At 62.5% G+C, this 14,474-nt stretch overlaps 1 protein-coding gene across 1 annotated transcript; it reads left to right on the top strand.

The window, feature by feature from the left end:
* The first annotated feature begins 10,060 nt into the window (after window positions 1-10,060).
* On the top strand, window positions 10,061-14,441 carry LOC101447757 (mucosal addressin cell adhesion molecule 1). Its single transcript, XM_058292905.1, is given in 6 exon segments — window positions 10,061-10,127; window positions 10,696-10,962; window positions 11,169-11,413; window positions 11,415-11,487; window positions 12,536-13,294; window positions 13,920-14,441. Coding segments are annotated over 6 exon segments (1,527 nt in total). The 5' UTR covers window positions 10,061-10,066; the 3' UTR covers window positions 14,042-14,441.
* Window positions 14,442-14,474: the final 33 nt, after the last annotated feature.

Genomic DNA, 14,474 nt, shown 5'->3' with positions numbered 1-14,474 from the left:
ATTCATGGTCCATCCCTTATACTGGGTAGTCCACCATACATCATCTCATGAGGGGCAAGGGGGGGCTCGACTGTAACCATTCCCCACTGGCTCTGGGCATAGGGATTTATTTTCCCCACTCAGCCATGGCTGGTGCTCTAAATTCCCACAGTCTATTACTTGGCAGGCATCAAACTGCACCGTCTGGGACTCCAGACCTTTAGTCACGTTTAAAACTAACTTGATGGGCCCAGTTGCTTCTCAGGTTTGAAATATCATGGCTAGTAAGATTATTTTCCATTTAACTTGAGGTCTGAATTTTTCCTTTGGTGTTCTGATAGGACTAGGGCCATTGTTGACTAGGACAATACACAGCTCATCCCCCTCCCTCCCCACCCCAGTTATTATTTTTTCATTGTGATCTTTAAGGGATCTGGGGCTGAAATTATTTTCCAAGACTCAGATGAGGTTGTTGGGTACTTATCATCTGGTTCAGGTACTGGTCCTTCTACTCGAGTGTAATGAGTCCAGCCTTTTTCTGGCATTTGGATTGCTGTTTCAGTTGTCAGCAAGACTTGATAAGGTCCTTCCCAGGTCAGTTGGAGTTTGGACTCTTTCCACAACCTGATTAGGCCCCAGCTGCCAGGTTGGTGTTGCTGGACTGCAGATTCAAGAGGCGGAGTCTGAGCCAGCAAACCCCGAAGTCTGAGGGATGACAAAGTAGAAGACAAGGACAGTGTATAATTTTGAAGAAGGAGATCCTTCGACTCAAAGGAGGGGAGTTCTCCAGGCTTCCCAGGGAAGGGCAGACCAAAAAGCATTTCATAAGGAGAAATTCCCAGTTCCCTCCTAGGGGCAGTTCGGATTTTTAACAGAGCTATAGGTAAACAATTAACCCATGGTAATTTGGTTTCTAAGACCAACTTAGATTTTTTTTAAGGATGGTTCCTTCTCTCCACCTTCCCTGAGGATGGTGGGTGCCAGGGTGTATGGAAGTTCCATGTGACACCTAGACCCTGCATATTTTGCAACACTCTGGATGTACAGTGACCACATTTGTCTTAATCTATGTTTTCTACTAACCCATATTGGGGAAAGATTTGTTCAAGGATAATTTTTGAAGTCCCTGATGCTGTAGCTGAAGCAAGAGGGCATGCTTTTAGCTCACACTATCAGGTGTCCCACAATATCCAGAACATACTTTAGTCGACCTCAGGGGGCATTTCAGGATAATCAATCTGAATGCTCTGGAATGGTCTGAGGCCGGGCTCCCTCCCCCCCTGGCACTTGCTTTCTTAAAACTTTCTTATTAACTTTCTGACAGATTTTGCACCATGCACTTATTTGTTTGGCTATAGGATAAAGGCCCATACACCCAAAATGCTTGAGGACCAGGTCACACATGGCCTGTACTCCCCAGCGACTCCCTTGGTGCAAAACCGCTAGTACTTCCCTCAAGAGTTGCTTATTCGACATCTGCCGGCCGTCTGGGAGGAGCCACTTCCCTTGGCTATCTAAGGCTGCCCCCAATTGTTCTAGTTCTTTTACTTCCTGTTCAGAGAATACAGGGATTTCAATTTCTTTGGGGATGGAGTGTATCAGGACCATCAGTTCCAGAGGGGAACAGAGGGAAGCTTCTTTGGCCTTCTCATCAGCCAATGTGTTGCCTGTTGCTTCAAAAGTGTGACACTTCTGATGCCCATTCATATGTACCACAGATATTTCCCTTGGTAAGAGCAGACTGGCTAACACTTGTTTTACCAGTTCCACATGGACTAATTCCTTCCCTCTGCTATTGATCAATCCCCTTTCTTCCCAAATTTTTCCAAAGGTGTGGACCACGCCAAAGGCATATTTAGCATCTGTGTAGACTGTACCATCTTTTTCCTCTAGCAATTTAAGGGCTTGATTTAATGCACACAGCTCACAAGTTTGAGCTGACCAATCATTGGGCAGTCTGCCAGCTTCTTTCACTTCACAAGTGAGCCCATCAATGACAGCATAGTCATTGTGTCTTTTTCCTTCCAGGACCCTAGAAGACCCATCTTTGAATAATTTTTCCCCCGAATGTAAGGGAAGGTCCCCTAGGCCAGGCCGGACTCGGTTTGGTGTTCAATTAAGTCTAAGCAATCAGGGAAGTGGACTTGGCCCAGTGGTTAGGGCATCCACCTACCACCTGGGAGGTCCGTGGGTCAAACCCCAGGCCTCCTTGACCTGTGTGGAGCTGGCCCATGCGCAGTGCTGATGCGCACAAGGAGTGCCGTGCCATGCAGGGGTGTCCCCGCGTAGGGGAGCCCCACGTACAAGGAGTGCGCCCCGTAAGGAGAGCCGCCCAGCACGAAAGAAAGTGCAACCTGCCCAAGAATGGCGCCACACACACGGAGAGCTGACACAGCAAGATGACGCAACAAAGAGAAACACAGATTCCTGGTGCTGCTGATAAGGACAGAAGTGGACACAGAAGAACACACAGCAAATGGACACAGAGAGCAGACAACTGGGGGAGGTGGGGGAAGGGGAGAGAAATAAATAAATAAATCTTATAAAAAATAATAATAAGTTGAGACAATCATGTTCAGGAGTTTCTACCTGGTTGGGGCTTTTCCAAAGGAAGGAAGCTGGGTTCAGACTATGATCAACTGTCAGTATTAAATTGTCTTTTTCCATTAGAATAGCCTCATATTTGAGAATTCGGGAATCCATTAACCATCTTCCTGCTTTTTGAGACAAAATAGTCCTGACCTGATGAGGGGTGCTAACAGCTAAGGCCGCTCCAAAGGTCAGTGTCCTGCTTTCTTCCCCTAAGGGCGCAGTTGCTGCCACGGCCTGAGCACACCCTGGCCATCCCCTGGAGACAGGATCCAGGACTCTGGAAAGGAAGGCTGCAGGCTTCCATTGGCCTCCCCAGATCTGGGTTAGGACTCCAAGGCTGTCCCCTCATCCACTGTCACAAACAGAGGGAAAGGCTTCTCGAGGGAGGGGAGGGCTGGAACAGGGGCTTGCACCAGTGCCCATTTGAGCCCCTCTAAGGCCTTTACGTCCTCCTCCTTCCATTCTAACCTGTCAGGCTGCTCCATCAACAGTTTTTGATATAACCGCTTGGTTTGGGATGCATAAGAATCTATCCATAATCTACATTATCCCAACACTCCCAAAAATCTCCTTAGTTCTCTTTTTGTCTGGGGAAGAGGTAATTCAGTAATGGCCTGAATTCTTTCTGGATTTATCTTCCTCCTTCCATCACTAATGAGATGACCCAGGTATTTGACTTCCTTTTCTACAAATTGTAGCTTACCTTTTGACACTCTTAGCCCTTGATCCTCCAGGAAATTCCATAAGCTCTTTGTAGTTGGGACCACTATCTGCCTTTCTTCACCTGATAATAGCATATCACCTACACATTGTAAAAGGGAAATTTCAGGTGGGACTGCAAACTTCTCCAATACTTTTTCCAGTTCCTGCCCAAAGAGGCTGGGGGAGTCTGTGAAGCCTTGGGGTAAAACTGTCCACCTATACTGCTGTTTTCTTCCTGTAGAGGGATCCTCCCACTCAAAGGCAAACAAGCCCCTACTCTCTGGATCAAGGGGACAGGTCCAAAAGGCATCCTTTAGAGCTATAACACTAAACCATTTATGATGGCAGGGGATCTTACTAAGGAGAGTGTATGGGTTTGGGACTACTGGGTGTTGAACCTGAATGATTTGATTAATGGCCCTCAGATCCTGTACCAGCCTCCAACTACCGTCTGATTTCTGAAAGGGCAAGATAGGAGAATTGGAGGGGGACATGCAGGGCTCCAAGAGCCCACCCCAAAGGAGGGCTTCGATGATGGGTTGAGGTCCCTGCCTGCTCTTAAGGGAAATGGGATATTGCCTTTGACAAGTAATTTCCCCTTCCTTGCTCAATTTGATTTTAATAGGGGGTACCTGCAACCCCCCTCTATTCCCTTCTCTCACCCAACTTCCTCTCTGATATATTTTTCATCTTCTTCAGTGAGCATGGCTAAGACTACTTCTATCTGTTCTGCTGCCATTACCCCCTGTCCAGGCAGGTGCTGCCTCTCCCACTCCTTCATAGCTGCCCTCTGCTCCATTCCTCCTTCTTCTCCCATAAAGGGGATATTCATTATGGACATACGTTCAGGCCAGGTGTATAAACTAGGACCTAGGAATTGATGTACTTGTTCAGCCAGCCCCACTGGATCTTCCATTAGTGATTTCATCTCCTTTCTGAAGTTTCTTACTTCAGGACTTGTCAGTGCGGCATTTACATAGCCAATCTCCCCTGGCCCCATCGGTATTTCTCTCAGTGGATACAAAGGCTCAATGAGTTTTGCTCTTTCACTGTCTTCTCCTCAGATACTCTGGGGAATGGAAAATTTTGTCTATCTTTCTTACACTATTCCAATTCTTTCCTCAGCTGTTGGTGGGTTGTAACAGGTGGGGCTGTTGGCCCTGCTTGATTCTCCGGTTCCCCAGGGCTTATAAGGGTTCTATTGGGCCCTCCAAGTCTAATGGCCCTTCTCCTGGGAGGGGAGGGGGAACGTAAGGAGGAGGGAGATTAGGCAGGGGGTCCCAGGGTTCCTTAGTTTCTGCAGCCTTAGTTTCTGCAAGCTTAGCCTTGGGGCCTGGATTTTCAGCTTTCATAGGATAGAGAGTGGCCCCCTTCCCCTTTAACCAGCACATGGCATAGTCAGGCTCTTCTTTGGAGAAGGGTGTTTTCCATTAACATACAGTACAAGCTCAGCACTAAGTCAATCCTCATCTGCCCCATATTTTGACCAGAATATGTCAGGCTGTAAAATACTTTCCTTGGTCCAGATAAAACAGCAGTATTTCATCATTCTCTGCTTGTCTTTTCCCTTGTCCAATGCCTTAACATCCTCCCTAGTGGACTATCTGGAGGAATGTCTCCGGGGGATCCTACAGATACCCCCTCCCCCTTTTCCAAGTCAACCGACTGCCTCTATTTCCCATTTTGAATCTTGTCTGGGTCTCTTTCTTTTGAATCTTTTGCTTTGTCCATCTCCGGCCCTTTCCCTCACGGGAGAAGGGAAATGTGAATTGGGACTCCACACTCACTTCACCCTGTATGTATGTCACGTGTCTCATGCACACACAGTGAGCCTCAGACTCATCAGAATTCCCGACCACCGAGGTAACACTTAATAGCCTTTGTTCTTACCTTGGTCCCTGCGTGGAGCCACCTGGTCAACAGGAGGCAGGTTTTCCCTTCCCTTTTTCTCGTCCACAATCAGCAGATCTAAGTGTCTGTTCTCGGGCCTCCCGGCTGCCAGAGGCAAGGCCCCCCCGGTGGAGTCCAAGACACTTAAACAGCGGGGCGCGCCTCCCTGTCGTCCTCTCTGAAGCCTCAGAATCCCGGATGAGCCCCCAAAGCTGTTGGAAAGAAATCTTCTGGAAGAAAATAAGGCTCACCCGATTGTGGAGAAGAAAAAACTTTATTCTCAATCTTGAAAGGAGGGGCGCACAACCAGAACACGTGACTGGCGCCCCGAACAAAGGAAAATTACAATTTCTACCCCTGAGCCTAGTGGCAAGCCCTTCCTCTGTTTCTCCATAGACTGGACACCTCAGAGGTTACAGCCTAGCCGATATCTAACTCTCCTGCTTTCCCCATCGCATTCCAACCATGTTAGTTTTACCTGCTCCCCTTTGCCAAATAAGGAATGGAATTTAGTGCTGAATTGTATTGAATTAGCTCTTTCTTGGGCATCTTTTTTTACGGCCTTTAGGACTGGTTAAGCTGGTTTCCGTTGTTCCTGTTTAACCTAGGAGGGGAGACTGAGGCAGTAGGCTGCCAGGTTACATGAATTAATGTTTTCTTCATGTGAAAACTAATCTTCGTTTCTTACACTGGGGAGGGGGTCTCCACGTGGGCATCCCGGGGACAGGGGTCTCCAGGTGGGTGTCCCCAGTACGGGGGTCTCCAGGTAGGCATCCCGAGTACAGGGGTCTCCAGATGGGCATCCTAGGGCAGGGTCTCCAGGTAGGCGTCCTGAGTATGAGGGGACTTCAGGGGTCTCCAGGTGGGCATCCCAGGTCAGGGAATCTCCACGTGGATGTGCCAGGGCAGGGGTCTCCAGGTGGGCATCCTGAGTATGGGGGTCTCTGATGGGTGTCCCAAGTATGGGGGTCTCCAGGTGGGTGCCCCAACTATGGGGTTCTATGGTGGGCTTCCCGAGTATGGGGGTCTCCAGGTGGGTGTCCCAAGGCAGGGGTCTCCAGTGGGTGCCCCAACTATGGGGGTCTCCGGTGGACGTCCAGAGTACAGGGGTCTCTGAATGGGGATCCTGGGGTGGGCCCGGCAGCCTCCACAGCTTTGTTCCACACCGGGACGGGGGCTCCTCTGGCCGGGGCAGTGTCCACTCGCCCGCCCTCTTGCGGCCCCGGGGAGCTGCCCACTCACTGCTGTCCGTGTCAGCTGCCTTCGACCCCAGCCTGCTGCCACGGAGCCGTGGCCTCCTCAGCTGGCATGTCCAGCCCCTGCCCAGGAGCGCAGCCGGCGTCCTGGGAGCAGGCCGGTCTCTCAGCGTCCACAGAGACGGGCAGGGGCGGTACGGGGGCCGACCCCGGGGGCCCCAGCCCTCCCGGGTGGGCTCTCCTAGGCCAGGGTCTGCCCTCTCAGCACGTCAGGGCCATCCCGGGCGCTGCAGGGCGCTCAGCCCCCCCCCCCAGTGCCCGACACCACGAGCAGCCCCCATCAGGACCACCAAACGCGTCCCCGGGCGTGGCGCAGTGTCCCGGGGAGACCCCTGCTGGGGGAGCTCCGGCAGCAAAGCCACCGCCAGGCTCCCGCACGGAGCCAGGTCTGGGGGCTGAGACCCCTCCTCACGCCGGGCCCTGTGCCCCACCACTGCCTGCTCCTGGAAAGCGGCTGGGGGCAGCTGCTGCGGCCCCATCAGTCCCTTGTTGACTCTAAGGGGAGCCGGCGCCTCACTGGACTCTGCTCCCCCTCCCCCGCCCCCCTGTGGGGCGAGCCTGCAGCGGGCAGCGCCCGTGTCACCCCCAGGCCGGGGCCCGGGCCGCTGAGGGGTGTCTAGGGGGCCAGCCCCCACTCCTGCTCCGGGCAGAGGCCCACTCCTCCGGTGGCCGAGCTTGCACCCCAAAATCAGCTCTCACCAGATGACGTGGCCGGGGGCTCCATGGGGTCCTCAGGCTGGGCCAGCACGCGTCGGCCCCCCACCCGCCCCCCAACGCAGGGCAGGGCCCCGCTGTCCCCCACACGTGGCCTCCTCCCTGGCCAGGGATGGGTGAGCCGAGGGGCTGTGGGGTGGACCGAGGACCCGCAGCCCTCCCGCCCCTCCAGCCGGCGCGGCGCCCACCTTCTCCCGCCCCCGTGGGTTCACGGGGAGCCGTCCACAAGCAAGTCCTCCGCGCCAGGGACGCCTTGTGCGTCCTCCCCGAGGCCCCGCGAGACGACAGCAGGGACACGGCCCGGAGACCCCCTGGCCCTGACCGCCCGCCGGCCAGCCCGTTCAGCCAGACTCGCCCGCTTCCGGGCGGAGAAGTGGAGGGGCAGCGGCCGCCGCAGCCCCCCGCGGGTCTACGTCTCCAGCCCCGGGGACCTGGCGCCGCGGGGACGCCCGCACACCCCCGCCCCCCCGCGCCCGGCGACTCCAGGGAGCCGCGGGGCGTCCAGAGGCCAGGGACAGGCGGCCCGGCCCCTCCCGGCTCCAGAACCTTCTGCCAAGGGGGCGCTGGCGCCTGGGGAGCGGGTGGGAGCTTACGAGACCACCGGCCCCTCCTGCGGCCCGGGCCGGGCCCCCACGCCAGCGTGCGCTGGGCCCCTACGGCGTACATCGGAGCGGGGACCCCCCGGGCGGGCGCCGAAGGATGGCGCTGGGACCCCAGTGCACGGCGGGCAGGGGGCTTCTCCGGCCTGCCCTGAGCCCCGCGCGCGGGGCTTGCTCCCCTCCCGGCCTCTCCTTCCACCGCGTTCCCGGAAGGGGCCTGGGGGGGGGAGCGTTTCGGGGAGGTGGACGGGAGGCCAGGAAGTGGGGTCTGGGAGAGGGAGGCTCCTGCGAAAGTCTCAAGGACTTCCTCCCCGGGGGCAGAGCCGGGAAGGGGGGTGGGCCCGCGGGAAGACAGGGCAGGGGGCGGAGGGGGCGGGACTCGGCTAATCTCCAGCCTCCCCGGGAGCCCGCGGGCCCCTCACAGCCCACCCCGGGCCCACCCACCACCCCCGCAGGCCACACCCACCTTCCCCGGCTCCCACCCCCGCCCCGCCTCCAGCTCTTCCCACCTGGGCCCCTGAGGGGCTGCGCCCCCCATCCCAGAACCGGCTTGCTCACTCTGCCCAGTCGCGGGGTGCCCCTCGCGCTCCCCTGAGCCGTGGGGGGTGGGGGGCTCTTGGGACTGGCCAGGAGGGGGTCGTCCAGGCAGGCCAGGGCCGGGGTCCGGCGGCCCCGAGGGCCAGCCCAGGTGAGCCGGCCAAGCTCTGCCCGGGGTCTCGGCAGAGCCCGGCGCCCGGCGCCCCCTCCCCGGCCTGGCCGCGCCCTGAGCTGGGCAGGCGCGCGGGTGGCAGGAAGCCGGGTCAGGGGCTGGGAAGTGGCCCATTCAGCGGCCCCGCGGACCCCCACGCGGGTTAAGGGCCCAGCTTCCTGGAGAGGGGCCTCGCTGCGGAGCCGGCTTCCTGCGAGGCCTTTCCCGGCACCCGAGGCCCGGGGGATGGGGGGGGTGGGGGGGTGAGGGGTAGGGCTGGGGGGGGCAGGGGCAACGGGGGGCCCTCAGAAGGGAACGAGCCTCAGTTTCCCCCTCCTGGGCCCAAGCTTCCCTCTCCTTCTGCCTCAGTTTCCCTTCTGGCAAACAAGGGGCTGCGAGAACACCCACCGGCTGCAGCAGGGGAGTGGGGGCTGACGAGCCCGTCGCCTGCCGCCCCTTCTCTTACCCCACAGTCAGGGGAGCTGAGGTGACAGAGACAGAGCTGGGGCGGGAAGGCGGGGCGGGAAGGCCGGGCGGGCGGCGGAGCGGGCAGGGCGAAGGCCCTGGGGCTGCGGGAAGGCGCCACGGGGTGGGGGCGTCCGCGCAGAGGGAACGGGGTCCCCGGGGGGGTGAGCCTGCGTGGAGCCCCAAGCCAGGGCAGCCAACCCCACCCCACCCCACCCCCAAAAGATCTTCCAGTTGGGGCGGCCCTGCCCGTCTGACGGAGGGTGCCCCAGCTCAGAGCGAGGCGGTCCCACCTGTCAGTCCCGGGAGACCCCACCCCCAGGGGACCCTCGTCTCAACACACTCATACCCGAGACCCCCCACTCCCAGGAAACTCCCTGCTCCTGCCCCTCCCGGGACACACCCCCAGGGGATTCTCGTCTCCTGAACACCCTCCTACCCGAGACACCCCCCCACTCCCAGGAGACCCCCGCCCCCCCCCGGGAACACACCCCCAGTGAACACCCTCATACCCGAGACCCCCCACTCCCAGGAGACCCCCGCCCCCCCCGGGAACACACCCCCAGCGAACACCCTCATACCCGAGACCCCCCACTCCCAGGAGACCCCCGCCCCCCCCCGGAACACACCCCCAGGGAGCCCTCATCTCCTGAACACCCTCATACCCGAGACCCCCACTCCCAGGAGACCCCCTGCCCCTCCCGGGACACACGCCCAGGGGACGCCTCCCAGCGGGCCCCATCCCCGGGGATCCCCACCCCAAGGCATCTTCACCACCAGGAGACCCCGGCCCTGCCGCGTGGGGTCCCAGGAGCCGGAGGCCGGGGCTCTCTGCCGCCCCCGCGCGGCCGCTCGGGAGAGTGCAGGCGCTGGCCCGACGGGGCGGGCGGGGCGGCCCGAGCCGCGCACTTGACCCCGGGAGGCCCCGCCCCGGTCTCCTTCCCATCTCCGAGGGCGACCTGGCCTCGGCCCAGACCCTCTCCCCGTCTGTTCTCCCGACCTCGGCTCTGGGGTCCCCCACCCCTTCTGCCTCTCCGGCCGGGAATCCCCTCGGAAACCCCCCCGGGAGCCGCTGGAGGACGGGGCGGGAGGCAGGGTCGTGGGGTCGGCGGGAAGGAGCCCGGGGCGCCAATATTTAAGCCGCGGCCCCCGCGGGAGGCGAGAGACGGGAGGGCACGAGCATGGAGCGCGGGCTGGTCCTGCTGCTTCCGCTCTGCCTGGGCCTGCTGCAGGGGGGTCGCGGTGAGCGGGGCTGGGGCTGGAGAGGGGGCCTGGGGGGGGGCGGAGAACGGAGTTTAAAAGGGGAGGGTCTCGAGGAGGGGAGGGGCTTTAGGAGAGGGGGGGATTGGGGAGGGGACTTGGTAAAGAGGAGGGGGCTTGGCAGAGGGGAGGGGGGGACACCACCGGGAAAGGGGTCTGGGGAGGAGCCAGTGATGGGAGGGGGCTCTGGAGGGGGCAGCGCCAATAGAGGGGACTGGGGGCTCGGGGCTGCCCTCTGATCCACAGGAAAAGGGGCATCGGGCGGTGCGGGGGGGCCGGGGGGCCGGGGGTGGAGCGGGGGGCACTGGGGCAGGCGCTGGGGCAGGCACTGGGGCACCAGGCGGTGCGGGGGGGGCCGGGGGGCCGGGGGTGGAGCGGCGGGCGCTGGGGTGGGCACTGGGGCACCGGGCGGTGCGGGGGGGGCCGGGGTGGAGCGGCGGACGCTGGGGTGGGCACTGGGGCACCGGGCGGTGCAGGGGGCCCGGGGGGCCGGGGGGCCGGGATGGAGCGGCGGACGCTGGGGCAGGCTGAGCGCCACCTGGGCCCGCAGGTGAGCCCCTGGAGGTGGAGCCGCCCGAGCCGGCTGTGGCCCTGGGTGGGCGGCTGGAGCTGACCTGCCGCCTGGAGTGTCCGGACGGCCAGCCCCGCTCGGTGCAGTGGCGCGGCCTGGACACCAGCCTGGGCTCCGTGTGGTCCGACGGCCACCGCAGCGTCCTCACGGTGCACAGCGCCTCGCTGTGGGCCGCGGGCACGCAGGTGTGCGTGGGCTCCTGCGCGGCGGCCACCTTCCAGAAGGCCGTGCAGCTCCTGGTGTACGGTGAGTCGCCCCTGCCCGCCCGCCCAGCCCTCCGGACCCCCCGGCGGGTCTCCTGGCCTTCCCCGGGCCCCTGGTCCCCTCCCAGCACCCGCGTTCGGGCCTTTGCATGGCGGCGCCCCTCTGCGTCCCCGCCTCCCCTCCATCCCACCTCGGGCTGGGCGCGGCCCCCCACCCCGCCGCTCGTCCGACCCTCGGTCCACCCGCAGCCTTCCCGGACCAGCTGAGCGTGTCCCCGGCGGCCCTGACGCCCGGGCGGGAGCAGGAGGTGGCCTGCACGGCCCTCGGCGTCATGCCGGTGGACCCCGACGCCCTGTCCTTCTCCCTGCTGCTGGGGGAGCGGGAGCTGGAGGGCGCCCAGGCCCTGGGCCGGGACGAGGAGCCCCTGGAGGACGAGGACATGCTGTTCCGCGTGACGGAGCGCTGGCTGCTGCCGCCCCTGGGGACCCCCGCCCCCCGCCGCCCTCCACTGCCAGGCCACCCTGACGCTGCCCGGCGTGGCGCTGAGCCGCCGCCAGCCCGTCCCAGGTGACCGCCCCTGATGAGCCACGGGGGCCGGCTCTGCACCCCCACCCCCGCCAGGCCAGCCCGTGGGTCCCCCACCCCCTCTGGGCGACGGGAAAGACGGAGCTCTGTCTTCAGGCAGCTGGAGTGGCGCTTCTCGTGAGCGCGTTCTTTCGACTATTTCCTGAGCCTGGCTCAGTGCCAGCCCCGGGAGCTCCCACAGCCCCCCAGGGCTCCCCGAGCCCTCCCCCCCTCAGCTCCCGGCTCTCCTGGCTCACTCGCTCCAGCCCACCAGGCCGGGCCCTGCCTCAGGGCCCTTGCACCTGCCATGCCCTCCACCTGGAGCACCCAGGCCCCTGTCCCCTCCTCCAGCCCCTCCGCACACACCCCTCATCCCTCTCCCGGCCTGTGTTTCTTCACGCCACTTACAACACCCTGCCTGTTCTAGCTCTTCCCTGAGCTCCGTCTCCCCCATCGTTGCCTTCATCAGGGTGGGAATTGGTCTGTCTTGCTCAGAGCCACAGCCTGTACATAGGTGGTGCTTGATAAATACTTGAATGAATGGATGCCGGCATCGCAGGCCTGGTACACAGCAGGCGCTCGGTCGTGTCAGACGTTGCTGTTCATCTGGTCGGCACACGTGAAGGCCCCAGCGGCTCCTCCCGCGGAAGAGGGGCTCCGGCTGCTGAGCTCAGGGCTCTCGAGGAGGGGGCTCCCAGGGACGGGGGGCGGCTCCCGCAGCCCCGCGAGAGCGGTCGTGGCGGCAGGCGCTGCCGGAGGCGGCTGGATTTGAGAACTAAGCTGTAGCAGTTCGGACCAACGCGCCCTCGAGGCCTCGGTTTCCCCATCTGTACGGGGGGCGTGGAGCAGGAGCACCGGCACCCCCTCCCCTCTCCACCTCCCACGTCCGCGAGAACAAACCTGAGCGCGTGGGACCCCGAGCTGGGCGCGTGGGGGGGTGCCAGCGAGCAGCGGGCGGGTGTGCAGACCCCCGCGGCCCACGGGGTCCAGGGAAGAGGCCTGGAAGGTTCTGGGGGGGCAGCTGGGAAGACTCCCCTCCTTTGTTTTTCAGTCCTACACGGGCCAGCAGCCCTGGAGCCTCCCAGCACGGCCAACCTGGAGCCCGCCATGGCTACCCTGGGGCCCCCCAGCACAGCCGCCCCAGAGCCCACCACCACCCCTGCCATGGCCACCCCAGAGCCCCCCAGCACGGCTGGCCCACCACCCTCCAGCACAGCCGCCCCAGAGCCCCCCAGCACGGCCGCCCCAGAGCCCCCCAGCACGGCCGGCCCACCACCCTCCAGCACGGCCGCCCCAGAGCCCCCCAGCACGGCCGCCCCAGAGCCCCCCAGCACGGCCGGCCCACCACCCTCCAGCACGGCCGCCCCAGAGCCCCCCAGCACGGCCGGCCCAGAGCCCTCCACCACGGCCACCCAGGAACCCCCTGCCATGGCCGCCCTGGAGCCCCCCAGCATGGCCGCCCCGGAGCCCTCCACCACGGCTGCCCTGCAGCAGGCGCCCACCGTCGACCCCAGCAGTGCCAGCCCCCCGCCCAGCCCGGCCGGCCCCTGCCACCTGGAAATCCACCAATCCCCCGGGCCCACGCACAGGAAGGGCCGCCTGGAGCTGCTGTGCGTGGCGGCCTGCGGCGTGGGCGTGGCCGTGCGCTGGACCCGGGCCCCCGGAGGTCTGGCGGCCTACGAGAGGCGGGAGGCGGGGCCGCGGGCTTGGCTGGCCCTGCCGCGGGCCGGGCGCGTCCCCGAGGGCTGGTTCCAGTGCCGCCTGCACCCCGGGGACCAGGTGGCCAGCCTGTACGTGGTCCCGAGAAGCGGTGAGTCCTGGTGCCTGGGGAGGGGCGGGGGGATCTTTGAAAAGACCTCTGAAAAGGAAGGGCCTGCCCAGCCTGCTTCCTCCACTGCCCGGGGTGGGGGGCTCCCAGGGGCCACGCACCCTGTACTCGCCCGTGGAGTAGAGAAGAAATAGAATGCAGCTGCGTGGGCGCGTTTAGACGTTCTAGTAGCCACATTTTTCATAAAAGTAAAAAGAAACAGGTGCAAGTAATTTTGATACCCTATTTTATTGAGCCAAGTGCATCTAAAACGTCATGACAACGTGTAACCAATATAAAAACTTTTAATGTGGTGTTTAACATTCTTTTTCTCCTCGACATATGTCTTTGGAACGCGGCGCACATTTCAGATTAGACTAGCCACGTTCCAAACGCTTTGAGGCTGCAGCCGTGGCCAGCCAGTGGCCGCTCTTTTGGGCAGCCCCACGAGTCACTGCAAAGTCCTGGGGGAGGGGTATTGGAATTTCAAAAGGCTTTCTACCCCATGGCATCCTTCGGGCTCCCCAGACTTCAGGGGCTAGGTAGATTTGGGGGCACCTGGCAGGCTCCTCCCCGCTCCCGCTCCCCAGAGCCTGCGGGTGGCACCTGACCCGTCCCTCTTCCCCAGTGTCCGGCCCCGACGGCGACGTCGACGTCGCCACCCTCTGGACGGGGAGCTCGGTCCTGGGGCTGCTCCTGCTGGCCTTCCTCGCCCATCGCCTCCGGAGACGCTGCCGCTCCCCGGACTGAGCCCTGCGCTGTGGCCTGGCTGGGCCCAGCAGGACCCGGGCCGGGCGGCCGCTCCCGAGCGGCCTGCCTCTCCCTCACTGGCTGCAACGCGGGGCGCTTGTGGGGTTCTGGGAGGCAGGAAGGCAACCGCCGAGCCCCTCACCCCGGAGGTCCGGCTCCCCCAGCGGGCTGGGCTGCCTGGCGCCGGGCCCCAGCCGGCCCCCACCCCCCTGGCAATCCAGGGCTGGAGAATAAAGGGCATTTGGTCTGAGGATGTTGGACTCCCCCACCCAGCTCTAAATAGCCTCTGCGCCGAGCAGCTCCCCGGAGAGGGGGCACCCCCAGCCTCCCGGGTCAGGGTCAGGAGAGGAAGCAGTAGGGACCGGGCAGCAGGACAGGCTCAGGCCAGGGGCGGGAGAGCACAAAGGCCGGGCATCCTTGGGGGGCTGGGGGG

Source organism: Dasypus novemcinctus, unplaced genomic scaffold (genome assembly GCF_030445035.2).
Source record: "Dasypus novemcinctus isolate mDasNov1 unplaced genomic scaffold, mDasNov1.1.hap2 scaffold_453, whole genome shotgun sequence".
Lineage (NCBI taxonomy): Eukaryota > Metazoa > Chordata > Mammalia > Cingulata > Dasypodidae > Dasypus > Dasypus novemcinctus.
The sequence above is the reverse complement of the archived record's forward strand: the minus strand, read 5'-3'. Positions and strand labels throughout refer to the sequence as shown.